Source organism: Drosophila innubila, assembly GCF_004354385.1.
Source record: "Drosophila innubila isolate TH190305 chromosome 3R unlocalized genomic scaffold, UK_Dinn_1.0 2_E_3R, whole genome shotgun sequence".
Lineage (NCBI taxonomy): Eukaryota > Metazoa > Arthropoda > Insecta > Diptera > Drosophilidae > Drosophila > Drosophila innubila.
Window position 1 is genome coordinate 16,223,815 of NW_022995380.1, and position 21,663 is coordinate 16,245,477.

Sequence of the window (21,663 nt, forward strand, 5' to 3'; positions counted from 1 at the left end):
TGGACAACACAAACAGATCATCATCAGTTATGAGCAGCCGTCTGTCTAGGTCTACATTTACCTGTAGTCTATACTGAACCTGGAACCTGGACGAACTCACGTAATGTCAAATCCTAGCCTAGCCGGATTTCGATCAAAGCAAGCCTCTAGATTGGCCACTGCCCTGAACTTGGCTAGTCGTCTCGGTGCCAGACGCAAGACGCAGGGAAAGAGACAGAGAGAAAGAGACAGACGATATGCAGGCGTCGGGGATTTATGGCACCGCTCGCGAGTTTAGGCAAATTTTACATTTTGGCAAACGTGTCGACTGCAGCTACCTAGCAGCCTATATATTGCGGAAGTGCTGCCAGTGAGGACATCACTATTGATTTGGACAGTCCAAGAGCAACACACGAGATGTCATCCGTCATGCATTACTATCCAGTGCACCAGCCCAAGATGAACGCCTTCCCAGCGCCCGTGGTCAAGTTCAGCAATGTAAGTAGTACATCCTTAAATCGAAACATCTCTTCCATGTCTTAACTCGTTTTTCCATTTCGAAATAGCTTCTGTATGCCCATCATCATGGCTCGGCGCAGACACTGCAGCATCCACAGGCACCGCTTCCAGTGGCCACGCATCCCACGTATCAGCATGTGGCACCAACAACCTTGCCACTGTCCATTGGGGAGCAGCCTGGCCAGCAGTTGTCCTCCGACGAGAATATGCCACTGCAGCCGGCACAGGAGCAACGAGTCAAGTTGAAACGTTCCCGCACCGCATTCACCAGTGTGCAGTTGGTGGAGCTGGAGCACGAGTTCAAGAGCAACATGTATCTGTACAGGACACGTCGCATTGAGATTGCCCAGCGTCTGTCGCTGTGTGAGCGTCAGGTGAAGATCTGGTTCCAGAATCGACGCATGAAGTTCAAGAAGGACATTCAGGGACATCGCCAGCGCGACTCGAAGCCCAATGCAAAACTGTCGCAGCCACAAACGGAGCAGACTGCACATCGTGGCATTGTCCAGCGACTGATGTCCTACTCCCAGGATCCCAGTGCTGAGAAGCGTGCGACGACAGCTGTCGCTGCCACACAGCCGGCTCCCATTCCCAACTACTTTGGACAACAGGTCAAGGCCAAGCCTAAGCCCCCAACAGTGTCCAGCAGCTCATCGGAGCTGAGTGAAATCCTGGAGCATCTCGCACAGTCAACAGCAGCTCCAAGCACCAATGCTTTGCCGGCGAGCAGTACATCCTCTGGTCACTATTCGTACAATGTGGATCTGGTATTGCAGAGCATCAAACAGGAGCTGGAGGAAGCGGCTCAGGCATGGTCCAAGTCCAACTCAGCGGCTGTGATAGGAGCTCAGACCAGACACGCTGATGCCAATGCCATGCATCCCACTTCATCCATATCTATGAATCTCTCCTGGGGCGAGCCTGAGGCCAAGTCCAGAAAGCTGAGTGTCTCCCACATGAATCCCTGCACGGCCACCTACGACTACAACAATTGAATCTACGAATATTCTGGTATCTCTAAGCATAACTCCGTGCTTGATTCCAAGCAATCGTCCTTGGTATAAAAAACAAACCAACGCCGACGTAAAAGGCACTTTGAACTCAGTGAAACAACTAAAAAGTCAACAATTTTGAATTCCTACTACCTTTAAGCACTTTACTTATTAATTACATATATTACATTTTAAATAAATAAAGCAAATATTGCATAAATATATGTACTTTTTTTTTAATGCTAAACCAAAAACCCAGACATTTTACATGGAGTATTATTTTTTGAATAAGAAACACAAAATCTACACCAACTCCTCAACTCGTGAGGGTGCAATTTTCCCTTATCTCTTGAATCTCCAGATAGGTCTTAAATTGAACACCCTTTCTGGGTATCCATCATTCCCAATGTCAAATTTAAATGAGGCAAAGAAAAAAAAAAGGAGAAAAGAGTTCATTTTTGTGGCATACTTAAGCCACTCGCCCCAGTTGGCTGAGTTTTCACTTTTTGCATTTAATGTGCTCTTGCGGCTTAAGGGTCAAGTCGAGGAATTTTTTGGTAAAGTCAAATGCTGGCTAGCCCATGTGACCAGCTATTAATGCGAGAAAAGTGTCAACCGCATTTGCCTTGGATGCAGGACCAAGCACAGGTCCAGTGGTCATCTTGAAAATAGCATAAGGAGTGCGAGAAGTGCTACAATTTGATTTATGGATATTTAACCGCACACATTACTTGTACTCTTGTTGTTTGGGACACTTGTTTTTGGGCGGCGGCTGGACGTCGTCTTTGCAAGTGTTGCCCCAAGGAATGTGAACCAGAACAAGCACAATACAAAATACACACACACAAACTCATACACACACACACACAGACCAACATGCACATGCCGCAAAACACATTTAGTTACTCCGGCTTGAAGTGACTTTTGGGGTTTACCCCTGGGTTAGGGTTAGCTCTGGTGTGTCAAATTGCTTCCCCTGGGAGGAAATTGTCGGTGCGGAAATAGTGCCAAGAAGCTGTGGCATTGTGGAAAAGAGGAAAAGGGGTGGCACCTTCGCATTTTCATGCGCATTGTTGACATTTCCGAGCATGTGTCAGACGCGTTTGCGTTTGCGTTTGCTTTTGCGGTAGCCTTAGCCGCGGGCGGGCCAAGTCCTTGACATCACATGTCCTGCTCCATGCCACAAAGCACCCACACACACACACACACACACCAATACACACATGCGCGATGTCGCTGCCATAATGAATATAGATGTGATTTTGGCTGAAGCAAAAGGCGTTTCAAGTGGGCTGCATGCTAAGGGGGTGTGGCTAATCGTCTGGCAATAAACGCAGCTAATCAAAGGCACATAAAAAAGCGGAGACGAACCACTTGCAATTACGCCAAATGCCATTGTAATAAACATGTCCAACAGATTGTTTCAATTGTTGTTGCTTCTTTATGTTGCCACACACACAAACACAACTCAATCATTTCGACCAGAAAGTTACTCTTTATTCTCGCGATATTGTCATTCCCGTTGCTGTTGCCGTTGCCGTTGCCTTTCGCTTTGCTGATGACATTGGCAACGCGACTTCCTTCTTGGCCTGGTCATAACAATAAATTCCAAACCGCAATGCTCTTCCATTCCCTTTGGAGGAAAGACACAACCAAATGGTTTCTTGTTAATTAAATTAAATATTCACTTGGCTCTCGTTTTACCCCTCACAGAACGTACTCGTTTTTGCCGGCCCAAAAACGGCAACCGCGACATTTTCTAATTAGATTGAATCTATAATTTTTATGGCTAATCGCGTTGCGCGTTTTGCTGCACTGAATTTTGAATTTGCGGCTTTCACCGCATTTTGCCAATTACTCGAAATCCTCAAACGTTTCTCCAAATTAACAAATCTGGGGAAAATGCGTTTTCTGTGCAAATGAAACGAGTTCTTTAGAAACTTTCTTCGTTCTCTCCCATAATAAATTAATTGAGTTGGTGAATAGAGAGGATGATGATAATTTATTTTCTTCAAAACAATACCTGTATTTAGAATTATAAGATACCATTGAACACAGATGTTGTTTGAATATTTTAAAATAGATTTTAAATGGCATATTGTCACATCGCGGGTATTTCATACTTTAGATATAAGGATTCTAATCTGTGAGATGTTTTCAATAGTTTAGCATGGAAAAAATAAACTGAGTATCTGTAAACCTTCAGCTATGATATTCAAGACCTTTCTCTACATGATATCATGTGCTCTATATAACTGAGTTTCTTTTTGGGTTTCCAAATTTCAATTGAATTTTATTTCAGCTTGGTTCACTTAACAATGGGTTCAGTGCTCGATGTGCATAATTTGTATTACGACTATGGATGAGAAAGGGAATATTTCCGAATTTTTAGCACGTTTAAACGTTATGACATTTCACAGACGTGTTAGTCCCTCAACGCCGCCAATATGGCAACACCTGTCGTATAAACAGGCCAAATGTATGCCCCCTTGTATCCACCACCTTAGAAAAACAAGTTTTTTTCAGCTCACCAAAAATTGCACGTGGCAAAATGTTGGACTACGAGTGTGTGTATTCTGGTTAGCGTATGTATCCTGGAAGCACATGGTTAGGTAGCTCTATCCTGTTGTACCTTGCGGCTGTTGCCGTAAAAAATAGTGAACAGGGCGCCAGGCTTAAGGCACATTTGCCCACATTACGGCCAAGTTGGAGTCGGAGAGTCGTCCTTTGGCTGTTGTTTTATATTCCGCAGAAGGTTTGTGCAAAATGAGCGCGTGAAAAAAATCACTTTAACGTTTGAATGCCAATTGAGGGCTAAGCCGGAGGGGACAACTGTTTAGGTCCTTGCGAATGCCCTGCAAATGTACAGGACTCACATTCACATCGTCATCGTCATCGGCATCCCTGTGAGCAATACAACGGCAATATTGTTGTGCTTGAATCATGGCACTAAGCCGTGAGGCTGTTGTGAGCATCTGTTGCTGAAGGGGATTCCCCCAACTCTATATCAGGCTAAAATCAAAGTGCGACACAATTTGAATATTTGATTATTTTCCAGGTGCGCTTCACATGCACAGCAACTGAGTGTTTCTAATTTCAGATTGACATCTAAAACATAAGACCAAATAGAATATAATCAATCTTGATCATTTCATTCATTTTTTGCAAGTTCTGGGAGAAAAATTATAGAGCCCTTTGCTTATGTAAGCAGCATGCAACATCTGCACTTTGTTGGCCTCCCAATAAGGATACGTTGTGTCGGACACAGGGGTCTCGGTATATTTATGGGCCAATGCCTGGTATATTTTTCATGATGTAAAACCCGCAATTAAATTACATGAAATCCATTTGTAACAATTACTCCGAATGGCAATCTATGCTGATGACGCCGAAACGCTCGTCATATGGACGAACAGAACAGGAGAAGGATGAATAGGAACAGGAGGAGCACTTCACCTAAGCGCAATTCGTATAAAAATGCGATGCGTCATGTGAGCAATTTGATGTCGTTGCCCGGTGGAGAGAGAGAGTGAGAGAGAGAGAGAGAGAGGGGTAGGAAGTAAGGTATGGTAAAGTGTATGGCTTGCCTGCCACAATGGTGCCACAACCAGTTCACCGGCTCGCTTTGAGCTGCAATTATTTATTCCTGCATGTTGCCTCTTGCGTGAACGGAACGAGTAAACGGCCACAGTCGCAGTCGCAGTTGTTGTTGCTGCTGATGTTGCTGTTGCAGCCACAGCCGAACTTGCAACGAGCTGGCATTGCTGGCGCTTAAGCATGTCCATGTCCGGCCATAGCCATGGCCATTGAATGTGTGCTCCTAAATGCAGTATGCACACGAGACACATATCCGCCGCCAGCTCCACACACACACACACACACACACACACACACACACAGAGTCAAGGCAGGACCAGGTAATGTCAGACGACATGCACACAACCAGATACAAAGCCAATGCACTCGCTTGGATTGAAGTTTGGGTTGCGATTTGCGTTGGGTTTGGTCGGTTCTTTTGGCTTTGCGCTCAGATTGCGGCTCTATTATTAGATGCCATTATGTTTTATAGTCTATAATTGATCCTCTGCACTAAGCAAGCACACACTATACATTTCTTTATCTTACAAATTGTATGCGATTAAATGAAAAGTAATGTGGACACATTGTAGAATCACGTAAACGTTTCGCAACGTATACACAAAAATATTAACTTACATAGTATATTAATTATAATTAACCTTTGTTTAATATTATTTTGAGAGAGAATGTTAGAACCTTATTTCCATTTGAAGCATACTTATCAGACTAAAAATTTTCAATTTTATTTTCTTTTACATCTATTAATACGCAGTCGATGGTCTAGTAACTAGTAATTATAGTTTTAGGTATTTAAATTGATAAATGTATAATTAATATGTAGATATAATATAACAGTTATAACAGTTACTTGATATAAATTTAAACAATCACAATAAGTAATGTGATTATAATGTTGCTAAGCATTTTGTTCTGGGTTGTCGTAGGTGACGAGATTGTTATGATCGTGTAAACAAACAGTTGAAAATCTAAAGAAAATAAGTATATTCAGTAAACGTTAATAAATCGGAGTTCAAAATGTATTCTCTGCAGCATCCGCAAATTGATGAGAGTTTTTTACAACTGGATTCCAAGGTCGAAGAAGTTATGATCCTGTTGCGCAGTATGATGAAAGCAACAGAGTAAATTATTGAATTCTCAAGTTCAACTATGCAGTTTCTGTAATTTTTTTATTATTATAGAGAAGAGTCAGAAGCTGAAAGAAAGCGGGAGGAGACTGCTGAGAATGTTACGGATGACAATTTTATGGTTACCACCCGAGAAAATCGAAAAGCGAATTGCAATCGATTCACATTCATGCGACAGGTGGAAGTGGACCTAGATGAACGCTCCAAGGCTAGATTAGAGCGAGAACGTGTTGCTCAAAATTTTCGCAAGTGTGTTATCGATAAGAAATGCCGATGTACGATTTAATTTTATATCTTTTAGACTGGGTAATGCCAAATATCGCCAGGGAAACTATGACGATGCCATTAGCATGTATAGTCAGGCCATTGAAAATATCAAAGACAGTCCGATCCTATACATAAATCGCTCTCTTTGCTTTATTAAGTAACATTTGATATTTTATAATTGTTATTTCATTTACTAAAAGATGTTTTTTTCAGATTGGCCAATTTCAAGCGTGCCATCATCGATTGCGACTTTGTATTAAATAAGTTAGACGAAAAGAACTTACGGGCCTGGTTATATCGCGCCATGGCCTATAAAAGCCTTAATGATGAAGCCAGTTTCGAAAACTGCATAAAATATGTACGCAAATATCACTCCAAGCAGATAGAATTCATTGACTCTTTCATTGAAAAAATGAAAAGTAATGATTGAAGATGGGAAAGCACAATCGCAATTCTAAAACTTGATACTTAAAATAAGAAACAATCGTAATATCAATTTTTTTTTATATATTGCAGCAATTAACAAAGTACAATAAACATTTCCAAAGCGATTCAGTTTTTAATCCCATCTGCGCAGGTGAATTTATTAATATGTTTCTGAAGAGTAAAGAGTATTGCTCATCTCACCTCTCTCATCTAATCTTATTAGCTTGTTACATACACGTATGATTATAATTATTTATTGATTGTAATAATTTACATTTCAAACACTTTCTCACAAGGATGGGGTAGTTTAATGAACAGAAACTCTGGGTTGTACAATTCCCCAGTTTATTTTAACACATGCATTTTTCTTATCACGAGTACATTTGGAACGTAATAGATCTGAGCACATTGTAGGTGTTATAAAAGTGAATATAAATAATATAATATACACAGCAATACAACATCTCATCTTAATGATGTATTTAGAATCAGTGATGAATTTAAACTGGCTGACTGCTCACATTGAGTGAAGCTTTGGCAATCAATTTACTAGATAGTGGGCAGCTATTATACTCGTTTATATGTAATCGCTAAGAACAAAGCTCAAAAGCTCGACTGCACAATCGATCTACTTAATTTCCAACTACAATAACACTTACATTATATATATGTTCGAAAAATGTGATTATCAATATTTATTTAATAATCAATTTACATATATAAAAAAAAACGATTTTGCATTGTAATGTAACATAGTATAAAATTAAAGATTTCACCATCTCATCAGAATACAATTTCCATAGAAATCACGAGTACACGCAGGACGTAGTCTATACTCACTTTGGGGGACAGGCAATTGTAGTGTCACAACGTCAGTAATGTGGCCAAAGACGACTAGAAATATATACAGGAAGAGGGGAAAATTAATTAAGATTAGCTAAGTCCGATTAGATCAAATTAATGGTAACTCACCTAGCTCATTATACGTATTTACGCATAAAACTACGCCAGTCAATAAAAATAGTATTAAAACTAGCGAATCTATAGGGTATTTCATATTAGAATATATTTAGAATCAACTTTAGTTTGAAAGTATTCTGTCTGCATTCGTTGACTGAGAATCAAAGAATAATGTCACTCACAGCATAAAAAAAATCTTCGGCTGAGAATCAATAATATTATGTGCTAGGTTCAATGCGAGAAGATTAATCGCTTGTTGTCGCATAATATTATTTCATTGCTTCTTGCACGTACTTTGACATTAGCCTTATCAATATTCCAAGAATATCAGAACTTTAAAGCTCAATCAAGACGGAAGTCTGAAACTGTTGGAGCTTTTCGAGCTAGTCAGACAGAGATAGTAATTGGAACTTAGCATATAGACATAATCAGTTAATTTTGTTAATATTTTAATGATATAATAGTTGCTTAGCTCATTACAAGTTTATTTAAAGTTCTGGCCGCAAATAGAAACCAAACCCCAAAGAGAAAAACGCAAACTCAAGTGATGTTTACATATGACAGCAGGAATTCCATGTTGGTGTCGAGACTGTCAGGGTCTCAACTGGGGTATAACTCTTTCGATTCTAATGCCATTCAATCGAAACACTCGCATCCTCGTACATTTGCCACCCCGTTAAAGGCAAACAATTCGATGGCGGTAATCAATCTTCCTCCACTCTGTGCGAGTTGACAGCTCCGTGGTGTAGAGTCAAATTGCGATCTTTGTTTACCCCGGTTCCAGTCCCTGTCTCCTTCTCCTTCTCAGTCCCAACCAGAATCGGGCGCATATACCTCCCCCCAATGGTACCCATGTATGGTAGGGATTTGGGGTGTTTGTTCCTGTTCCTGTTCCACATAAGCGTGTCAAAGGTTGCGTCGGAGGGCGACAGATTGAAGTGAGACGAAGGCGGTGGCAGATTCAGTGGCAGAGGAAGAGGAAGACGACACAAATGTTGTACTTGTCACGGTTGTTGCGGTAGTTGCATCTTTTGCTTTGACATTTGCAGCAGTATGTATGTATGTGTGAGGAGCAGCATATGGGCGAAGTTAGTATTTTGGGGCTCAAATCGCATATGAAAAAGTCAATAAATACGGCAAATGAGTTAAATGATTTATTTTCTTAATTTTTTCTCAAGTCATCAATTCCTTTAGATTAGTTCCTCTCTATGTAAACCTCATAATTGACACACATTATTAGTATTAAGTATACATGATTTTGCAACTAAGCGTTAAAAAAAAATACATTAATCACAAAATGCCGCTATCTCAAATTGAATGCTTTGTTTCAATTGTACTGCGAATCATGCCTATTTATCAAATATCATTCAGTTATATATAAGTTGTTAAAAATACATTAATTGAAATAAACAAAAAGCTGTGATATAAATAAGTCAAAATATGTCTTCTTTTTTCCGATATAGTTAAGTGCAATTTTCTGAAATAGCTTAACAATAAAGTGTCTAAATTAAAATAAATAATTTAAAATTAATTTATTATTTTCTTGAAAATTTAAGTGGCTAACCGACTTAAAAGTTGTACGAAGATTCTCGTTTTCAGCTAATTATATGTAAGTACCGTTCATTTTATTACGAATATGGCATGCAACCTGTTTTTGGCTATCTGTACACATCCCTGAATATTATGTGCACTCAGGAGGCCAATTCGCTTCTAACTTTTGTAATCAATATTGTGGCAAAGAGAAAGTTTATCGATAATGAAATTCAATGCATTAATGTTATTGGAATAATAAAACTAATATGTAATACAGCAGCTGCTGATGAAATATTGTCCACAAAACAATCTGTTTCACACAGGATACCTACTCAGTGTATCAACTTGTAAATGTCCATGCCACTGGATCAGTGGGTGTGTGTGTGAGTTCCTATGTTCCTCTGTTACATGTGCCAAATTTCAATATGTCGAAATGATTTTATGATGTGATGACACCGATTTATCCGAGTGAGTCGCCAGCAGACGTTAGAAATGCGGAAAACACAGATAATGAAACTCATTTCATTTAATACATTAACTAAAAGTTGAAAATTTTCTCAATTTTTATAAAATTTATTTATTCTATGAAGTATTTAAAATTAAGTCGGGTATAATATGAACTTAAAAATTATTATTAAATACTTAATATATTATTTAATAAAAAAAAATTAACTTAACTTAACAATAGCTTATGATTATTAGGCGTTTAATAAATGCTGTAAAAAGTCAAAATCAACATCATGGGTTTCAAAGGAATCGTAGGAAGCTGTTGATGTGGATGCGGAAGTGACCATGGAGCTACTCGAATCCCAACCAATATTTTGTTCTAATAATGGAAGAGAATTATCGATATATTCAAAGGCCTGCACATCCTTTGATGCTGTACTAAAGGGATCCCAAAGATCGGTGTTGAAATAAGTCGTACACTCAGGAATTGCACTTGACACACGATCTTCATGAATTTCCGGAAATTGATTGGCAACATATTGAAACTGATTCTGTTCTATCATTGATGAATCGTAATGCTGATATGACAGATCATAATTCATGGGTACGTTTTCCGTATTAACGTATTGTAATAGACGTTCAACGATCACTTCATGTTCACTGAGTGTTGGCTCCGAGTTAAAAAGGTTTGGTGTTGGTACAGTTGTTGCGGGCACTGTGGATCCACTGGGGTTAAATCGTCTATGCGACTGTTTCTTGGACTTCATGCGTCGATTTTGGAACCACACTTTCACTTGCCTTTCAGTTAAAAGCAATCGTTGAGCGATTCCAATCCGTCGAGTTCTGGCTAAATATTTATTCTCGTTGAACTCCCGCTCCAGTTCCAGCAATTGATGACTCGTAAAAGCAGTTCGTGAACGCTTGCACTTGGTGGTAACTGGATTGAATTGGCAAAAAGGATTTTCTTGCTCGCTTTGTGCCAGGTTTGACTGATGCATATTGCCGTTGTCTCCACTACTGGCAATGTGGTAAGAGTAACTAGTATTGAAATGGTTATTCATTTTCGTGGATAATTCTTTTGCTTCTGTTCTGTGACACATTTGTTTTTTAACTGGATGCAAATGTGAGCTGCCAGTGTACTTTTATACCAAACAGGCAAACATATCCGCGAATCAGAGAACTCTGTATTTTTGTTACCTGTGAAAAATGGTGACAGGTCAGTCAGCCGTCTGAGTGCTACGTGTCGTCGCGTCTGTTGGTCAATTCCAGGCTCTGGCTGCGAAGTCTCCTCGACGCACTTAAAATGTGGCGTGAGTCTTGATTGCAAAACGACTGCCGACATGTGTCGTGTGTGGCTAATTATTGCATTGCTTACGCGCAATTTAATTGACTTTGGCAGACATTATAAATAATCAAACGACAGTCAAAACAGGACTTTTCTTACTACTTTACCAATATAAACACCTTTATTCCATTTAATAACAAACGAATAGCAAATGCTAAACGGAGAAGCTTTTCCTCTTTACCTGGCTCGGGTGTCAAATATTTCAGATGTCTCAGGTAAATATCGGTCAAATACCCTTACTGGTGAGATGAAAGAGAAATTCCTTGGGATTTCCGCGGGTTTTCCAAAGTAACTGTGAATACGTTGGTCTACCTGATTAGTTAAATTGCGGCTCTAAAAGATCCCAATCCCGGTCATAAAGCGCTCTTCAACGGGTAAACTTGATCTCCCTCAATAAACACAAAGATGTTACCCTGCACGTGTGCTGCCACTTTTGAGCTATGGCTAAAAGTAAAGGGGCTAAAGAAAAATATATTTTAGGCTTATGCAATCTAGGTTTCAAATAATCTAGGGTTCAAATAAGTATGTATATACATATGTACATATATATTCGATTGCCCTAAAAATATATTATATACATAATATGCAAAATGTTTTGGTTGTTGTAGATTTATTGAACATGAATAAATTTTTTGGCCCCCTTCAAACAAGGCTGGTAACGCCTATGCGTTGTTAATTTCACATAAGTTTCAATGTTAATGTCTAACAATTTATAAAGGTAAAGGAAAAACCACTGCCAGTTGGTTCATCAAATTTTGGCGCTCACTGTGCAACGTACAAATGTATGTAAATGAAACAAAAGCAAACGAAACGAAGCGGTTGCCAATAAAAACAAAATGTGAAAAACTGTGGCAGCAAAAACAGAAAAACAATGCCACCAAGATTGACAACATGATGGTTAGACAAGAAGAGGCGCTCAAAACAAAAAGAAAGACGCGCAGCGCGCAAAGCGAAACGTCAAAAAATACGCAACATCACAGACGCGGAGAGACAACAAAAAAGAAATGAAACTCGTCGCTGTCGCTGTCGTTCTCTCTGTGTTGCTGCATTGCAACGGCGACGGAATGTGTAAATAACAAAAAAGCAAATAAATTCCGTCACAAGCAACACGTTTGCAGTTCAACTAAAAAGAGTAAAAACTGAGCGACAAAGCAACAAAGCCACAGAGCGACAAAAAGAAACAGACAAATGTGACTTCAGCCAATCAGCATTGCGGAGACTCTACATACTTTGCCTGTATGCGTGTGTACATGTGTTTGTGTGAGAGTTTTGTGTGTGTGTTTGTGTTGGCTGACTGAACTCCACCCCCGACATCCGTCTTGGCACGTCGACTAGTGCGCATGTGCGAAACTGCTCTCATCTCTCTTTTCAGCTTTAGACGTTGCTGTGAAGATCCATCAATAACAATAAATGAAAAGAAGATGGGAGTAGGAATTGAAGAATCTTGATAAATAAGTATACTATTCCTATTGGATAATTGGTCTAAGGATCAGCTTAAGAATCATTACAGATATTTAATGTAATCAGTATTAAAATCTGTTTACTGATTTTACAACATAACGATCTTTACTTTTATCAACTTCACTATATGTTTGAATTGCGTTTATTAATGTTGTAAATAATCATATAATACTAAAATAAACGTATCCCTGAGTATTAATTTGTTTTTTTGTAGATAATTTTAAATAATTTACTTTTCCAACTGCTTTGTAGATCACAGAGTGGGCACGATATTTTAAAACTCACGCGATGTTTACGCTCACGAGCACGAGTCTAGCACATCTCTTCCATGACAATCCACCCTAAAGTTGCTTTGGGCTCTGCTCTGGCTCTGCCAGCACACACACACACACACACGCACACACACACAACGCACACATGCATGCATAGCAGACAGTTTGGACACGCCCCTTAGTTGGTGGTTGTGGCGCTCATCTTGAAAACATTCATTGTTGTTAGCCACTCCTTGCGACAAGTGCGGACAAGTCTCAGTGCGTTCGGTGCTATTGGATGAAATGGTTGGTTGAGATTCGTGAACGCACGAAGCATCGTCGTTTTAGCCCCAAGCCGGAGGGAGAGTTGCGCGTCTGAAACTGTGAATATTTCGAATAAATTCAACTCAAAACATTAAAAAAATATTCATGAATGCAGTTGAAAAAGTGCAATATATAAATAGTGAATTTTATTTAGTCGAAATATTAACAAATACCAACTGCAGAGGCCACCATTGAGGCACTGGCAAAAACAAAAACAACTAAAACCGGTTCTGCGCACCGACACGAGAAGCTGAACCTACGCCGCCAGCCAGAAAGAGACAGATACAGACACAACACAGTGGCGCGAATGTGTAGAAAAGTGTAACTTGTAACTACAAATTGCAGTGCAACTGTCTGTGTGTGTGTATGTGTGTGTGTGTGTGTGTGTCTGGTGTTTAGCCATTGCAAGATCAGCTTCGGTTTCTTGTCGCTTTGCCAGAAGCAGACCCAGTCCCAGACCCTTCCTTTACTCAGCTCAATAACCAAACTTGTACTCAACTTTTCGTTTCGCATACGCACCGTTACACCGGTCTACACAGTTGTGTTGTGTTGCGTTGTGTTGTGTTGTTGGCTTATCGTCGTGTTGTTCGCATTGTTTCTGTTTTGACACTCGCGTCGTCATGGGTGCCAAGGTGTGTAAAACTGTAGCTGCCAGCTGTTCTACATGATGGAACTGGAAGTGTCCCGCTCGAGTAAACAACGGTCGCCATCGCCATCGCCATCGCCATTCGCGTCGCGTTTGCCCGTGTTGATGACAAGTTTGTGCCTGCTTTGCGCCCTTATCTGACCCTGTTGGCAAAAAACATCTAAAAGATACATAATAATACTGTGTAGTACCTACAACTAATAGTAAATGTGGTGCAATTGCAACATCCATTAATGTTATAACCCGCAGTGGAAAATAGTGCTGAAAATGTGAAATATACAATATGGAAACTTATTGAGAAAACGCTTACAGCGATCTATTGAAATGGTGCGTCAAAAGTTAATATTTCTTATTTTTTATTTATAATTAAATTTTTTGTAATTTTTACGTATTTGAATAAAAAGTTTATAAAACTCTTTAAATTATAAACATTTTGTAACATTCTTATACATACTTATTTTAATATTTAGCTTTAACTAATTTTACTATATTTCTTTTAAAATATGTTACCCTTTCTTCCGACGGCTATTTTGTCAGCTTACTTTAAGCTGTAGAATTGTTTTATATCCGGAAATTATGTAAGAATATGTGTCTGAATAAAATTGTAATAGTATAATAAAATTGAATACATGAATTGTAATACATATTTGTTCATTGTGCATTTATGTCAAACACAATATATTTATTATTATCCAAGTATGTGTGTAGTTAATAAATAGTATTATTATTTCCACTCCTAATGTTCTTGGCTTTTCGTAATTATTTATTTAAAAGAAATGTATTATAGCCTTATCTCATGCTTTTCAAGAAAAGGGAATTATTAATATTTCGGTTTAATCAAAGCATTAGGTTGTTAATTTGTGTTCTTAATAATTACATTCGCTTAAGAAATTAATGTTTTCTTGCACAATATCTTCTATGTTTTAAACTGAAATTATTTAATATTACAACAGTAAAAACATATAAAATATTTGAACAACGCTTTGCTTATAAGTTTATATTTTTATATATTTTTATTGTACATAGTTTGTATATCCATAGTATATATTTACTTTAAATTATTACTTCACATTCTTTGCTTTTAAATTTTGAATATCAATTTTAAATTCATATGTACCATATATTTATTATCTTTTTTAGGTGCATAACTGACAAGTAAAACTCAAGCAAGCCGTTAATCGAAAAATAGACAAAATATTCGCAAAGGAAATTTGTGTTTAAAATGCAAGAGGTGTGCAGTACATTAGACAGCACCCAAATGGGAGCCCAGATTAAATCCGAGTCGCCGCTGAATCCGCTCCAGGTGCAAACGGGCCAGACAACAGTGGCATCAGTTGTAACCGGACCCGGGCAACAGCCGCAGGGAGCGCCACCAGCGGTGATGCTTGTCAACAAAATGGCACCGAACTGTGATAAACGAGCCGCCGACACCGCCTACTGGATGGCCTCCGAGGGGGGTTTCATCAATTCCCAGCCTTCGATGGCCGAGTTTCTTAATCATTTGAGTCCGGAGAGCCCCAAAATTGGCACACCTGTTGGCGGTGGTGGCGGTATTGGTGTTGGTGTTGGTGTCGGTGGCGGTGGCGGATATCCGGTTGGTGTTGGTGTACCACAGACACCGGATGGGATGGACTCGGTGCCCGAGTATCCCTGGATGAAGGAGAAGAAGACATCGCGCAAAAGCAGCAACAACAACAATCAGGGTAAGTACACATGTAACTCATATTAGTTTCCCAATTGCCACTTGTCAATAATTGTGTACCTGAAACGGTAAAGATGAAAAGCCGCAATCAGCAACTGAAAATGCAAAACTCTCATTAATCAAGAAATCAGTGCAATTCAACTTGCAACAAGCGGCGCCCAGTACCAATAGCATTTCCAGTTTCAGTTCCAGTTACCGGATTCCAATAAGGCCGAGAATCCAGAGACACAGCTGTGGCCAATCTCATTTCATTTCTCAGTGCAACACTCGATCACACAGAGTACACGCAACGCGTCTGCGTTTCTGTTTCTGTTTTTGTTTCTGTGTCTCTTTCTGTTTCTGGGTTCGGCTCCTTTGATGGACCTGGCCGAAACCCAGGCCCAGTTCGTGGCACAAAACCCGACCGAGCCAGCAATCGTCGGTGCGGCAAAGATCTGTTATTTGCGATCATTTGTAACAATTTTCGAGAGTGGCCGACGTCGACGTCGATTCGTCAGTTGTGACTGACTGATGAATTCAACTCAACTCAACGCAAGACGAAAGTCTCTTAAGAGTTTCGTATTTTTTACCCCAATGTGTCGATTTCATTTGTGCAACGCAAAAGTCAGCCTGGACTTGGGTCTGGACCTGGGATTGTGGCAGCAACATTTTAAAATAAATGAGGTATCAAGGTTGTCTGGCTATACGTTTTCCTGTCCAGGTACGTGTACGGATAGAGGACCAGGGTCCAGTCTGTCCAGGGCCACGCATATGTTGCCGTTGCCTCACCGTGCGTCTCCTCCTCTCACTCCTCTAAGCGATTGCAACCTGTTATTTAGGTTCATTTGTCAAAATATTTTTCCTGTCCCCTACTTCGATAAAGGGGCAGGAAAACAGCCCAAAGCTGAGAACGGGAATGGGAATGGGAATGGCACAGCCACAGCCACACAACCGGCTGCAAGTTGCAAGTTGCAGTTGCACTGCTGCACACACACACAATAACCTCGGGAAATTTACACCAAATTTTGCAGTTTCTGTGCTGCATTTTAAACAACATTTTATCAACATTTGCCATTCCATTTCCATTCACTTGCGTACAATTTCAATTAATCACAAGTGGACACAAGTGGAGCATTCTCAAATATGGCTCTCCTGCGGGCAATGCCACAGAATAACGGTAATTTCGCAGTAGCTAAATTTATACTGACAAGCAGTATTTTTTGGGAACCCTTTTTTATGTACTATACAATTTTAAACAGTTCTTATTTCGATTTATCAACTTTATATAGTTCGAAATTCTTAAAATGCAGAATTTAAACATATTTTTTTCAAGTTTTTTTCTAATTTATTATGGGTTTTTAATTGCTTTGGCATAATCTTTCTAAAAAAAACTTATCATGTGGTTTAACAAATTGATAAAGAATAATAATAAAGGTGTTAAAGTGCACATGCTCATAAACTCTTGGCTAAAAAGAGATTATAATTATATCATTCCCAGTATTTCACACATTCCCATTTGTATTGTGAGCTCCGTTTGACCAACAGGACTTTATCTAATACAATGCCAATTAATTGTAACCACACCATCATGTTGACAAATGGCAATCACTAATCCGACAAACGTTTTAAGTGTAACTCGAAATCCAAACACGTGGCCAATGTCACTTCCAAGGGAAGCGAACGGATACTCGAATTCCCCAGCGAGAGGTTGCAACTTGCTTCTTGGGGCAGTTGTGGGCGTGGTACGGGTATTGAGAGAGTCCATGTCCCTTGTCCGTATTCAAGTGAAAGTGAGCCAATAAATAGCGTGAAACATTCCGTACTGAATCTGTTGAAGGGTCAATACATCTTTTCTCTTGCACACACATTATCACACTCACCCATACATACATACATACATACATACATCCATACATACGTATATTGAGTGGGACTGTGGGACTACATGCTGTGCGATATGGATTACAAATGATGTTGTAAATGTCTGGCAACTGGAACCGGAGACGAACGTTGATATGGTACTCAGTGTTTGTTGCTGCTGTTGTTGTTGTTGTCGTTGTTGCTTGTGTGTTGGTTTAACAGTTTAATTTGTTAATGTTGTCAAATTAATTCCCTGTCAGGTTGAAGTCGATTTGAAGTGTTTTCAGTATCCAACAGAGTTGAGGATCGTTGAAACGAAATCTGTTAGCTACCGACAGTTATTTTGTAACTTGAAATTAGGATTTGGATACTAGTTGTAAATATACAAATTGATCTTTAAGCTGTCAACAATTTTTTATTAAAGAATTTTTAATTGTTTACCAAAAATAATGATTAATTTAATTTGCATTTAAAGTTGTTCTTTACGAACCTTTTATGAACAGAATATATTTAAGTTTTAAGTCATCACATCTTTAAAATTTTATATTTCTTACCCAAAGTGTAAAAATCTCAAGTTTTCACTTTTAATAAACTCCCTATATAGTAATTAGTATAAAACAATACTTTAAATTTGATTCTGAGACATTTCATATTTCTGTCAAAAATCATGTCCAATCTGACAAAAATTTTGACTTGTAAAGTTGCTTGATTCAAAGTTTGACCAACTTCAAACTTCCATAACTTTATTAGAACTGAACCGATTTTCAAACGGAATGTCATTTTGATCATGGTTTGGTCTCTAAATTTAGTCTGCATTCAAATTTGATGTATTTCATAAAAAAAATTATTGCCCTCTGGATCTCGATTTCAATGCTAAGGGTCCCCCCTTTGAATTTTCGAAAATTCAAAATTTTAAATCTCAAGTTTTCACTTTTAATAAACTCCCTATATAGTAATTAGTATAAAACAACACTTTAAATTTGATTCTGAGACATTTCATATTTCTGTCAAAAATCATGTCAAATCTGACAAAAATTTTGGCTTGTAAAGTTGCTTGATTCAAAGTCTGACTAACTTTAAACTTTTATAACTTTATTAAAACTGAACCGATTTTCAAACGGAATGTCATTTTGATCATGGTTTGATTCTTTTATTCATTCTGCATTAACATTTGATGTATTTCGTAAAAAAAATTATTGCCCTCTGGATCTCGATTTCAATGCTAAGGGTCCCCCCTTTGAATTTTCGAAAATTCAAAATTTTAAATCTCAAGTTTTCACTTTTAATAAACTCCCTATATAGTAATTAGTATAAAACAACACTTTAAATTTGATTCCGAGACATTTCATATTTCTGTCAAAAATCATGTCAAATCTGACAAAAATTTTGACTTGTAAAGTTGCTTGATTCAAAGTCTGACCAACTTCAAACTTTCAATAAAATAATTTGCTCTATTATTACTCTTAAAATTGCTGTTAAGTATTTCTTTCAATTGCCTTTTTAAGGCAATAATTTTGATCAAATCAAGACCTCTCCCATTCCAAGCTTAAATCAAGGACCTGGATGCTGTTGCGCTTACCGCAAATTGTTTGTTTCACATCCTGAATTTTAATGTGCTCGCGGTTAGGGTATGATTGCTTGTGTGTGCTCTTGTGGGTTATTTGTACCCTGTTGAGCTGCTGTGAATGTTGCGAGTACTCATGTGCGCATTCAAATACAAATTGTTTTGTCAATTTGTTGTTGCTTCTCGGGCTCATTCGCTCACATAATTGAAACAATAAAATTTCAACTTGAATAAAGTGTTAATTAGGCGTAAAGCTTCCACTTGTAATGAACTCCGAAGGCAAAGTTATAATACGAGCCGTTTATGGCCCAGCAAGATGCTTAAAGATTCGCTAAAGTATCTGAGAGATACGCGCGTTTATCTCACTCAGATGTTGAGTGTGTGTGTGTGTGTTGTGAGAGTATGCAAAACTCTCGACCTGGCTTTTAATCCCTGCGCGGCCATCAGTTAGCGAAACCAATAAAAAAGCAACTTGACTTTGTTCGCTCCCTTTGGTCGCGTCTATTGAATTGCAATCCAAAGTCGTATCCATTGGTGTGCCATCTGTGTAATCCACCCACCGACCATATGTTGCGCCAGTTCATTCTGTGCCCGAGTCCATGCCGGGGCTCGTGCTCGTTCCCTTTTCCTAGTCAGTGTCCGTGTCAGTTCCTGATTATGGTTTGGGGGCGTCGCTGGATAAAAAATGCGTAGCGCACGACTCAAAACTTACCCCCTGCGGATTATAATTATAACAAACCATTTATCATAATATTTATGTTGATGCGTTGTACTTTTTCTCAATGAAGGTCTCCCGGCCGTATCCAGGTTCGGTTTCGGCTTTCGTATCCGTGCTTGTGCCTTTTATTAATTTTATTTATGATGAGTCATTTGCACATTTATAATTTTAACCTTTACAGTTGAATTCATTCAAAACATACCTCGGGTAAGTGCGAAAAATTCATTGTAGTCGTTGGCAATGATCATTCATGGATAATAATACTCGTGACAAGCCAACAAGAGTTGTAAATACATATGTAGTATCTACAGATAAAGCTGAAATTCAAATGATATGTAAAATTCGGGGGTGTAGAAAGCGGGGAGTATGGGACTTTTTATGTCTTTATCAACACCGAAGTGAATTGATTTAAAATTCAGTTGTTTCTTAATATATGTTGTGAAATATTTTGCACTAGTTAAATGTGAACTAAGATTTCAAAGCATATACTAAGCTGAAAATAACATTTTTTCGGTTTTCATATACAACACCAATTGAAAACTACAAAAAAGAAATGTGTAGAAATAAAATATATAAAAAAAAATGATTTACATAGTAAAGACAAAAAAGACATTTAATTTCGAGTATACAATCCGCTAAGCTGCACTTGAAACCCACTTAAATTAATCGCAAAGCTAAACTTGACAATGGAGAAAGGCATTAAATTAATTGGCGTCCATCAAATAATTTTTAAACACAAATTAAGCGTCAAGCCGCAAAAGGTGCTCAAAGCACTACATTGATTATATTAAAGTCCAGGCCCAGAAGTCAGCAATACCCTGGCAGTAACAGAAGTGGTGGGAGGGTTAGGCTGTGGCCAGTGAAAAAAGGTCGCGCAATTAATTGTTACGACTTTATTATGGAGATAAGTGCGTTGAGATAGAGCGGCGTCTTGAAGCGTCCAAGGCAAACAAAGGGTTCTAATTGGCAGGCCGCAGGATATGGCCAGGCAGACATTTACGCCCAAGGCTTTCCTTATGCCCATTTTGCTTTCCCTTGTAACGTGACTGTGAAAAAAATCTGTTACGATTAGTTAAGCTTGGGGAAAAGTGCGACAGCGGTTGCCAAAAGAAAAACTCGTATTATTTTTTATTTGCTTATTTCTCTTTTATATTGTGCCTTTATCTGTAAACTGATTTGTCATTATTTTAAAGCGCATTTTTCGGAAAATTATGAAAAATTAATGCGCGGTGGACTGTTCTTAGCCATGGCTAACAATATTCTCCAACTGAGGCAATTTTTCTAATAAAAATTAAGTTGTGAGAAATTGTACGGCAAATGCTTTGGGTTCAATTGATAATATACCTACTTATTGGAGATAACCAAGCACAGTGGTAAATATTGCTTTAGATACTGTTGAAAACGTCAAATTATAATTAATTTTGTATAAGTATAAAATCGTCTATATTTTACATTAAAATTAAGATGTATAAATCTGTCCAGATCTTAAATAATTTAAAATAAAATTAATTTAATTTAAATATTAATTTCAATATTGGCTTAGTACTTATTGAGCAATACAAAAGGGAAGTCTTTGTCTATTAATATAAACCTATCTGTGTACACTGTAGTCGTAAATCAGATAATATAAAAAGCTTTAGAATCGCGCACTAAAAATATCATAAATACGCTGAAATTTTATTACATTTCCAATGAATATATCCCACTGTGGGTAATTTAGCTCCAGCAAATTAGGGAAAGAAACTTTGACCATAGTATTAAACTCACGGCCAGTATCGATTTAATTTTATTTCCACTCATTTAGCTAAAAGCCAGAAGAGAGGAGTAAACGGAATGAAAAAATAGAAAAAAAACAAGGCGAAATGAAAATATTTGTCCACGATTAAATTTTAAAAAAGCATTTTATGAAATGACTGCATTGACGTTGGCCTCGCCTTGGAAAATTTGAATACATTACGAGGTGGAG

At 38.4% G+C, this 21,663-nt stretch overlaps 4 protein-coding genes across 7 annotated transcripts in view; 3 read left to right on the forward strand and 1 right to left on the reverse strand.

Moving 5' to 3' along the window:
- Positions 1 to 396: 396 nt before the first annotated feature.
- On the forward strand, positions 397 to 1,493 carry LOC117791581 (protein zerknuellt 1). The gene is made up of 2 exons (XM_034631372.1): positions 397 to 477; positions 546 to 1,493. Exons 1-2 carry the CDS (start codon positions 397 to 399, stop codon positions 1,491 to 1,493), a joined length of 1,029 nt encoding a protein of 342 aa, XP_034487263.1.
- A 4,611-nt stretch (positions 1,494 to 6,104) lies between these two features.
- LOC117792696 (tetratricopeptide repeat protein 12) lies at positions 6,105 to 6,911 on the forward strand. Its single transcript, XM_034632926.1, has 4 exons — positions 6,105 to 6,208; positions 6,269 to 6,463; positions 6,516 to 6,638; positions 6,695 to 6,911. The coding sequence occupies exons 1-4, from the start codon at positions 6,105 to 6,107 to the stop codon at positions 6,909 to 6,911; spliced, it is 639 nt and encodes a 212-aa protein (XP_034488817.1).
- A 3,187-nt stretch (positions 6,912 to 10,098) lies between these two features.
- Positions 10,099 to 10,845, reverse strand: LOC117792697 (protein zerknuellt 2). Its single transcript, XM_034632927.1, has one exon. The coding sequence runs from the start codon at positions 10,843 to 10,845 to the stop codon at positions 10,099 to 10,101; it is 747 nt and encodes a 248-aa protein (XP_034488818.1).
- A 4,251-nt stretch (positions 10,846 to 15,096) lies between these two features.
- The window catches only part of LOC117791580 (homeotic protein proboscipedia), a 34,358-nt gene continuing 27,791 nt past the window's right edge, over positions 15,097 to 21,663 (forward strand). For all 4 annotated transcript variants that reach the window (XM_034631369.1, XM_034631371.1, XM_034631368.1 and 1 more), the window contains exon 1: positions 15,097 to 15,577. In XM_034631369.1, coding sequence (XP_034487260.1) covers positions 15,097 to 15,577 — 481 coding nt within the window. The remainder of the gene's footprint in view (positions 15,578 to 21,663) is intronic.

Coding starts and splice junctions, on each gene's coding strand:
- LOC117791581 (XM_034631372.1), top strand. CDS start 397: ATGTCATCCGTCATGCATTACTATCCAGTGCACCAGCCCAAGATGAAC. Junction 478..545: donor CCGTGGTCAAGTTCAGCAAT/GTAAGTAGTACA, acceptor ATTTCGAAATAG/CTTCTGTATGCCCATCATCA.
- LOC117792696 (XM_034632926.1), top strand. CDS start 6,105: ATGTATTCTCTGCAGCATCCGCAAATTGATGAGAGTTTTTTACAACTG. Junction 6,209..6,268: donor AGTATGATGAAAGCAACAGA/GTAAATTATTGA, acceptor TTATTATTATAG/AGAAGAGTCAGAAGCTGAAA. Junction 6,639..6,694: donor CGCTCTCTTTGCTTTATTAA/GTAACATTTGAT, acceptor TGTTTTTTTCAG/ATTGGCCAATTTCAAGCGTG.
- LOC117792697 (XM_034632927.1), bottom strand. CDS start 10,845: ATGCATCAGTCAAACCTGGCACAAAGCGAGCAAGAAAATCCTTTTTGC.